This window comes from Gorilla gorilla, chromosome 12, assembly GCF_029281585.2.
Source record: "Gorilla gorilla gorilla isolate KB3781 chromosome 12, NHGRI_mGorGor1-v2.1_pri, whole genome shotgun sequence".
Lineage (NCBI taxonomy): Eukaryota > Metazoa > Chordata > Mammalia > Primates > Hominidae > Gorilla > Gorilla gorilla.
Window position 1 is genome coordinate 66,055,883 of NC_073236.2, and position 9,568 is coordinate 66,065,450.

Here is a 9,568-nt window from a genome sequence, read left to right on the forward strand (position 1 = left end):
TCCATCTCTATGGGGTGCTGGCATCCTTCGGCCAGGACTCCTTTAATATAACCTGGATTCTGCTATGAAATGTACAGTCCCCAGAAAGTGTGACTGAGTCCCCATGTAAACCTTCTCTGTCACCTGGAATGTGGGGCATAGCCCCCACCTTTCTGCTGTTGGTGAGCAAGGAAGCAGACAGCTTCAACTGGGCTGGCAAACACCCGACATCCTATGCAGTGCCAGTCTTGGCAGGAAGCTGATGCCACGCACAGAATGGCAGAAAACCCAACAGGTCAAACCTACTTTCAGGTCACCCTGTCTGTCTTCCTGGAGTTGGCAGTTTCATGGGCCATTAGATCACCTCTCTTACTTATGACAATTTTAGGTGGCTTTTCAACAAGTGCAACATAAAAGTCCTAACTGTCAAGTTCAACCCTCCTAACAAAGTTATTCTGGATGTGATGTCTCCACCACCGTCCTGTTCCCAGAGCCCCATCAGGTGTGTCCTCCTGGGCGGCAGCCTCGCTTCCGACATCTGGTGCCTTCATGCCAAGTCCAGGCCCGGCACACCTCAGGTCCTCGGGAACTGTTTGTTGAATGAATAAATGAATCTTTCAGGTCCGACAAGGAAAGCCCAGGCTTTTATCAGGAAAGCTACAAAAATGCAGAAGTCACAGTAAATCCTGGGAGCAAGAGACGCCTGAATGTCAAGTGAGGTCGCTGTGTTTTGAGGAAGCCACAGCCACGGGTGAGCATGGAGGGAGAGACAGCACACAGGGACGGAGCACAAACCTCTCCCCCTCCACGTGACCGGCAGGTTTCTGACTCTGAATATTGGTCAGACTCACACTAGAAGTACTCAGTGGTGCTTTGGAGCAGCTGCTCACCTCTTGTAATTCCTAGGCCAACTCCTGCTTGACACTGAACTGCTCTGAGAACACTCTAAAGATAAGCCATGGACTTGCTGCCCAGACTTGATGCTCCTTAGACTTTTCCTTGGAGGTGGTGTTGGGTACCAAAGATCTGGAATCTCAGCAGCCTCCACTGGCTGGCCCTGGGTCCCTGCTGCTGACTCCCAGCTTCTGGTTTCTGCTGAGGAAGGCTGCAGGGCAGCACCTTTAGGAGAAGCCTTGACTTTTCCAGATCTGGGCTCTCTCCAGTGTTTTCCTGAATGCCCCTACCAGAAGCCTGGCTGTCGTCTCTGAGCCCTTCCTCATCCTCCTCCCTGTGTGAATCATTCCAACTCCTGCCATTTCTGCCCCAAGTGCACCTCCATGTGGCTCATGTCTCACCTTCTTGACTTCCTCCCTCTGTTGAAGCCACTGCTGTCTCATGGGCCTCTGCTAGCCCAGGCGGCTTCTTTGTGAACCCAGAGCTAGGCATAGCCTCAAGCCATGCAGCCCACTGGATGCAGAGTTTAGCAGGCAAGCAATGCCTTTGAGCAAATAAGAAAAGGTTGCCTTTTCCTTTGGCCAGTCTCAGTTTCGTGCCATGGCTCATGGCTTGGCAATGGGAGGCCCGATTTTAGCTCCTACCAGCCCCTCTGGGCCAGCTGCTCTTGTACAGTGAGCATCTGCATCCCTGCACTGGGGGCCCTGCTCTTGCCTGGATGCGGCACGAGCCTTAAGGGGTAGCTGCTTCCATTCCCACCTCCTCAGATCCATTGTCCACCTGCAGCCAGAGTGATGCTTGCGTGCGCGTGCACACACACGCGCGCACACACACACACACACACGCGCGCGCGCACACACACACACACACACACCCCTTCTCCCCTCTGTGCATATCAATGTCCTCCCCTTGCTCTTGGAATAGAGTCCAAACTACCTAACCTAGATGACGGGCCCAGCGTGGCTGATCAACAATGGGTTGGCTAATCTTTTAGGGAAGTTTCCCTTCAATAGCTGTAAGTTGGTGTGGAAAAGGGCTTTTTCTGTTAGGTTTTGCTTTTGCCTATCTTGTATATGTTGCATCCTTGTAATCAGGCCCCTTGAGATTTCAGCACCACACCATGTTTTAGTGACTGAAATAATGAACATTCTGATCAGACCGTTGCTGGCTTGCACATGTTAACCACTTGCTTTTGTCCAACATTCCTTGTTCCCACAACATAATGATAAACTGCTCATGTACTGTTTATTTGTCCAGCAGGAAGACATTCCTTCAGGGTCAGGAAAAGTTTGCAGAAGGAATGAATGCCTTGAAGGACACTGTGACCAGCTGCTGACACTCAGAAGCCTGGTTGCTCAAGGTGTTATCTGAGACTGAGGGAACAGACTTTTCCCCTCAATCCCCCTGAACTCCCCCTTCCTCACTCTCTAGCTGCATAAAAACATTCTGCTGCTGCTTCTTTGTTGAACTGAAGTTGAGAGATCTTCCTCTCCTGCCTTCTTGCTTTGGCCAAATCGAATACAACTTTCTCTGTCTCCAAGCACCCATATGTCAGTGTTTGGGATCAGCTCCACGTCGGGTACAAGAGCATGAATTTGGGCCTCCCCAACATCTGCAGTGCAAAATATTTAACAACGGGTGTGGCACAGCCTCTGACCAACAGCCAGAACACACACAAGCCACACACAGCCATGCCTGTCAGCCGAATGTCAACCTTGCTCATGGCTGAAATGACCCCCAGAGACGGGAAGTGCATGACACACAACTGTTGACTGAATCAATGAATGGGTGGAGATGGGGGTTGGTGAGGTGAGTGCAAGGAACTGCCAACAATCGATGCTTTGTGGACCGGGGAAACCTCAGCGAGGAGAAGCCTAGCTGGAAAGGGCCTTGTTGCCAAGTGTGGGGACTCGGCTTCTGGCCAATGGTGACTGAGTGCAGGGTGAATGGCACAGTTCTCAGGCTCGTGGTATATGTGTACAGGGACCAGGGTGGATCTCAGAGAGTATCAAGTGTGCCAGGTGGCAGAAAGATGCTCAGGGCCTGAACAGGCAAGAGAGGTGGCAGGCCTTCCAGAAGGGCAAGGAATCCAGGCGGTTCCAGACCCTGAGTCTCCCCCTCCAGGTCATTCCCTTTGACTATAAAGGGGAATGCACACTGGGCTCCCTGCTGTGTTACAGCCCAGCTCTTTGACCCTAGGGTTGATGATTACCAAACATTCAGGAGCCAAGCAATGAGGCAGGCAGCCTGCTTTCCAGGGGTGAGCAAGCCCTGGACAGTATCTCCTGGATGCCAGTGAGCAGCTGACAGCTGAAGCTCCCTGGACACTCAAGGCTCTTGTGGTGACAGGTGAGGGGACTGGGTGGAAGGACAGTGCTCTGAGCATGCACCTTCCTTGGGATCTGGAGGCTGGGCTGTTTTTTATGCTTGGCACTTATGCCACCTCAGCAACCTAAAAACTTACAATAAAGCTGGAGGGAGCCTTTCCTGAAACTTGTGTTTGGACACAGGATTTCTGCGATGAATGGTCCCTGGAGAAGCACCAAAGGGTTGGGCATGTGGCCTGCCTGAGGTAGGTACTCTCTCAATGCACCAAGAAGCTGAGAGAGCCAGAAAAAGGAAACAGAGGGAAGAGCGGTGGGTAGTTCATCTATCAGGGCTTTATAGAAGTTATTTCATTCAATCTTCGAAACAACTCTAGAAGGCAGGTTTTCTTCTCCCCTGTTCTATAGATGAAGAAGTGGAGGCTCAGAGAGGTTAAGTGACATGCCCAAGGTCACACAGCTAGAAAGGCACGGAGCCAGATTCCAATGCAGGTCTTTCTGATGCTACCTTCTCCCAGTGGCAGAGGCCTGCTTCCTCACGGGCAAAAGCGGAAAGACACACCCTTAAGCAGGCCTCCCTGTTCCTGCAAGGCTGGGAGCCATGCAGGCACTCACATGGTTTCCTCTCTCTTCCCCAGGCCTGGCGTAAAGGTGTGCAGGGAGGCCTAGCTCTGTCTCCTGGACTTAGAGATTTCAGACACAGAAGTCTGTCCATGGCTCCTTGTCACATCCGCAAATACCAGGAGAGCGACCGCCAGTGGGTTGTGGGCTTGCTCTCCCGGGGGATGGCCGAACACGCCCCAGCCACCTTCCGGCGATTACTGAAGCTGCCTCGAACCCTCATACTCTTACTTGGGGGGGCCCTCGCCCTACTCCTGGTCTCTGGCTCCTGGATTCTGGCCCTCGTGTTCAGCCTCAGCCTCCTTCCTGCCCTGTGGTTCCTTGCCAAAAAACCCTGGACGCAGTATGTAGACATAGCATTGCGCACAGACATGTCTGACATCACCAAATCCTACCTGAGTGAGTGTGGCTCCTGCTTCTGGGTGGCTGAATCTGAAGAGAAGGTGGTGGGCACAGTAGGAGCTCTGCCCGTTGATGATCCCACCTTGAGGGAGAAGCGGTTGCAGCTGTTTCATCTCTCTGTGGACAATGAGCACCGTGGTCAGGGGATAGCAAAAGCCCTGGTCAGGACTGTCCTCCAGTTTGCCCGGGACCAGGGCTACAGTGAAGTTGTCCTGGACACCAGCAACATCCAGCTCTCTGCCATGGGCCTCTACCAGAGCTTGGGCTTCAAGAAGACGGGCCAGTCCTTCTTCCACGTGTGGGCCAGGCTGGTGGATCTTCATACAGTTCATTTCATCTATCGCCTCCCTTCTGCTCAGGCATGGGGTCTATGATTTCTTTCCTTCTGTATTGGTCAGAATAGAATCCATTCGGCTGTAGCAGCAAGCAATCTCCAACCTCTCACTGCAATGACCTTTCAATGCAATAAAAGCTTATTGTCCATTCACATCTGAGTCCCATGCGATTGCCTGTGGGGTAGCTTCTGGGTTTCTGCTTCATTCAGTCTTTTTGATTCCCATCTGTTTCATTTTTCTAGTGCCAGGATAATGTTGCATAAGAACAACCATAAAATGAAATCAATATTTATTTAGCTCATGAGTCTGAAGTCAGCAATTTTGCCTGAGCTTGGCTGGGCAGTTCCTCTGGTCTCAGATTGCATTGTGCAAATGCAGTGGGATTGGCTGAAAGATTAGCTCAATGGTGCTTTTTCATTTTCCCTCAGGCTAGCTCAGGCATGGTTTCAAGGAAATTGCAGAGGAGCAAAAACAAAAGCAGAAGCAAACAAACGTGTTTTCAAACTCCTGCATGCGTTGCATCTTCCCCAAATTCAAGGAGAGAGGAACCTGCCTCTGTAATGAGAAGGGCTGCAAAGTCACATAGCAAAAGGGTGGAATGCAGCCTCAGGAGAAGAATTGGGGCCAGAGACACAACCAATCCACTCTAACTCCAGGGTCTCTGCAGAGGGAAGAAGGTGGCCTCAGAGGGGAGTGTGGGATTTACCATGGGCTAGACCTGGAAGTAGTATAACTCTTCCAGGGGATCATAACAGAATACCTGAGACTGGGTAATTTATAAGGAAAAGAGGTGTATTTGGTTCATGGTTTCGCAGGCTGTACAAAAAGCACAGTGCAGGCATCTGCTTCTGGTGAGGGCCTCAGGAATCTTTCACTTATGGTGGAAGCTGAAGGGGGAGCAGGTGTGTCACACGGCGAGACAGCACACAAGAGAGATGCTAGGTGCTTTCAAACAACCAGCTTACATGTGAACTAATAGAGCCAGAACTCATTCATTACCATGGACAGAGCACCAACCCATTCATAAGGAATCCACCCCTATGAGCAAAACACCTCCCACTAGGCCCTACCTCTAACATTGGGGGTCATATTTCAACATGTGATTTGGAGAGAACAAACATCTAAACTATATCAGTCTGCCTCTTACCCCAAAATCTCATGTCATCTCACATTGCAAAATGCAACCATCCCTTCCTGATACTTCCCCAGTGTCTCAGCTTGTTCCAGCATCAACTCAAAAGTCCAGAATCCATAGTTTCATCTGAGCCTCAAGGCAAATGCCTTCCACCCATGAGGCTGTTATATCAAAAACAAGTTACATATTTCCAAGATACAACTGTGTTACAGGTATTGGGTAGGCATTCCCATTCCAAAAGGGAGAAATTGGCCAAAAGAAAGAGGCAACAGGCCCCACACGTCTGAAACCCAGCAGGGCAAACACTAAATCTGAAACTTCCAAAATCATCTTCCTTAACTCCATACTGGTGAGAGGAGTGGGCTTTCAAGGCCTTGAGCAGCCCTGTCTCTATGGCTTTGCTGGGTGCAGCCCACATGGCTGCTCTCACAGGTTGGGATTGAGCCTGTGGGTCTTCCATGCTGAGGTTGCAAGCTGCTGGTGACTCTACCTTTCTGGTGTCTGGAAGGCATTGGCCCCATTCCCACAGCTCCACTAGGCAATGTCCCAGTGAGGACCCTGTATGGGGGTTCCAACCCTATGTTTTCCCATGGCTCTGCCCTAGTAGAGGTTCTCTGTGGGGTCTCCGCCCTGTGCAGGCTTCTGCCTGGGCACCCAGGCTTTTTGATACATCTTCAGAAATCTAGGTGGAAGCTCCCAAGCCTCCTTCACTCTTGCATTCTGCAAGCCTGCAGACCTAAAACCATATGGAAGGCTGGGCATGGTGGCTCACACATGTAATTCCAGCACTTTGGGAGGCTGAGGCAGGTGGATCACCTGAGGTCAGGAGTTGGAGACCAGCGTGACCAACATTGTGAAACCCCATCTCTACTGAAAATACAAAATTAGCTGGGCATGATGGCACATGCCTGCAATCCCAGATACTTGGGATACTGAGGCAGGAGAATCACTTGAACCTTCGAGGCAGAGGTTGCAGTGAGCTGAGATTGTGCTGTTGCATTCCAGCTTGGGTGACAGGACAAGACTCTGTCTCAAAAAAAAAGACAAAAAAAAAAAAACATATGGAAGCTGCTAAGGCTTAGGGCTTGTACCCTCCAAAGCAGTGGTCTGCGCTGCACCTGGGGCCCTTTGAGCCAAGGCTGGAGCTGGAGAAGCTGGGATGTGGGAAGTAGCATCCTGAGGTGACATAGGGCAATGGTGTCCTGGGCCTGGTCTCTGAAACCATTCAGTCCTCCTAGGCCTGTGGGCCTGTGATAGGAGGGGCCTTCTGAAATGCCTCTGAGGCCTTTTCCCACTGTCTTGAATATTAGCACCTGGCTCCCTTTTAGACATGCTAATGTCTCCAGCAAGTAGTTGCTCAGCAGGCTGCTTGGATTCCTCCTTGTCTACCACATGGCCAGGCTGCAAGTTTTATAAATATTTACACCCTCTTTCCATTTTAATTATAAGTTCTGTTAAAAGAAATCCATCAGACAAATTAAATTTCACAGAGTAATTGAGCAAGAAAAATAAATATTTTGCAAGTCGGGCAGCCCTCAGAATCACAGCAGATACAGACAGACACCAGGGATGCTGTGTTGTCAAAGCAAATTTGTGGACAGAAAAAGGAAAGTGACATACAGAAAATGGAAGTGAGGTACAGCAACAGCCAGATTGGTTACAGCTTGGTGTATGCCTTATCTGAGCATGATTCCAACAGTCGGCTGCCTGTGAGTGGTTGAAGTATGGCCAATGGGATTGGCTGAGACTCAGCTATTGCTAAAGAAGCATCCTCCTAAGTTAGGTTTTCAGTCTGCCTGCCTACTAGTTACATTACGGTTCACCCTTAAGAACTCAAGCATGGGAATATGAAGGCTTCCTCAGGCCGGATTTGAGTTTCATTTATCAACTCCCCTCTCTTTGTCAGACTCTCAATTTAGAGAGATTGATCAAAAGTTTAGGCATTGATGCCACTCTCCCACTATTGTAAATTGGCTCAGTATGGAATTCACAAGTCCTTTTAGTCTCAGTATGGAGTTCACATGTCTTTATTGGTGTCACTATGAAGTTCACAAGTCACAACTTCATACTAGGTGAATGATTCTTTACGTTCTTGCTGACCTAGTTGAAGTGAGACCATTCAATTCTCAATGTATGGCTGCATACAAAACATTTGACTTGAGAGGATGCAGCACACCAGGGAACTATTATTATGACTATCAAGAGAATAATATCAAAATACCAAGATGCACTCCTTAACAAGAGTTCTTATGAAATAAATGAAACCAACTTAAACAAGTCAAAGTTCAGGCAACATAGGCAGTTCAACAATAGTAAAGTTTAATTGGTCATAGTTCTTGTTTGAAATGTGATAGCAATTAAGGACCATAGTTCACTGTAAAGTGGCCTGATTTAAAGACGTAGCCATTTTCATTGTTACTCTGGTAACACAAGCCATACCAACCTGGACACCTACTAGAAGACATATAAAGACTAGAAACCTTTGGGAAACCCAAGCTTGCCATCCACCATTTAGGATGTCTACAAACCAACTGTTAGTTGCTCCTGTAAACACACCATGTTTTCCTCTTGAGAGACTTCTTTATTGTATTTGGTGTCAGTGTCTAAGGAAACAGCAGTATCAGCCACCTTTACATTAAGCTTTCTGTAGTAATAAAATCAATAGAGAGAAAATTGCAGCATTCCATTTTGTTCAACACCAAACATAGGCCCCAGCTTGAGTAAAAAGGAGATATGAAGCTCTATGATGTTCCATTAACTGTAACATCTACCTCGTTTATTTTATTTATTTATTTATTTATTTATTTGTGAGAAAGGGTCTCGCTCTGTTACCCAGGCTAGAGTGTAGTGGGGTGATCTCAGCTCACTGCAACCTCTGTCTTCTGGGTTCAAGTGAGTCTCCTGCCTCAGTCTCCCAAGTAGCTAGGACTACAGGCACACGCCACCATGCCTGGCTAATTTTTTGTACTTAGGAGAGACGGGGTTTCACCATGGTGGGCAGGCTGGTCTCGAACTCTTGACCTCAGGTGATCCACCTGCCTTGGCCTCCCAAAGTGCTGGAATTACAGGCATGAGCCACTGCACCAGGCCACATCTACCTTTTGGAGAGTAGCTTCTACCTGTCTGGAACATTGGGATGTCTGATTGGCTATAAAATCCAAAACCCCAAATATGGATTAGCTTCAGATTCCATACAACTAGTATCCCACCACCACCAAGAATGAGTCCCCAGGAACCCCACTGGAATCTTTCCTCAGTGGAAACTAGCTTATCTTTGTCTATTTCAAAGCTAGTGCTAATTTCAGTTATTGTCTATTTTGGCCTCCAATCATAAGAGCTGTTAGGAGAATTTTTAGGTGAAACTATTTGAAAGGCAGAAGTGAGCCAGACCAAACAGCAAGGTCTGAGTCAACGAGGAGGCAGAATGAAATATGCAGATTATCCACAGACCCAGTATAGGCCCTTGGGAGTTGAAAAACAGGGCCACATAGTTGCATTTGAGCAGGGGTCAGTTAGATTTGTTCATTAATAAACCTGCACAGCTCATGAACAAAATCCACTGGGAAATTGACCTTTTTGTGCTCGCCCTGTAGTATGTTGTAAGGGTGTATAACACATTTAGTAAAAAGAGACCCTGTTGAATTTAATCTGGTGATATTATACAATTACTTGTACTCACATAGGTAATTCCCGTATCTTGAGTGCATGATGCCTGAAAGCACAATATATCTTTTGCAGGCATCACTTGGACTGGTTTTCTATATTTTGGTAATGATCAGGTTATTAATTGAAACAATTAAGGCCAGGCATGGTGGCTCACGCCTGTAATCCCAGAACTTTGGGAGACCGAGGCTGGTGGATCACTTGAGGCAAGGAGG

General features: G+C 48.5%; 1 protein-coding gene across 1 annotated transcript; it reads left to right on the top strand.

Moving 5' to 3' along the window:
• The first annotated feature begins 3,077 nt into the window (after positions 1-3,077).
• On the top strand, positions 3,078-4,726 carry LOC101133830 (N-acetyltransferase 8B). The gene is made up of 3 exons (XM_019021029.3): positions 3,078-3,222; positions 3,384-3,445; positions 3,836-4,726. The coding sequence occupies exons 2-3, from the start codon at positions 3,398-3,400 to the stop codon at positions 4,592-4,594; spliced, it is 807 nt and encodes a 268-aa protein (XP_018876574.1). The 5' UTR covers positions 3,078-3,222; positions 3,384-3,397; the 3' UTR covers positions 4,595-4,726.
• The last annotated feature ends 4,842 nt before the right edge of the window (positions 4,727-9,568 follow it).

Bases quoted from the DNA above. Each gene is read 5' to 3' on its own strand.
- LOC101133830 (XM_019021029.3), top strand. From the start codon at position 3,398: ATGGTCCCTGGAGAAGCACCAAAGGGTTGGGCATGTGGCCTGCCTGAG. The intron at 3,446-3,835 runs GTAGGTACTCTC...TCTCTTCCCCAG, and splicing joins GGGCATGTGGCCTGCCTGAG to GCCTGGCGTAAAGGTGTGCA.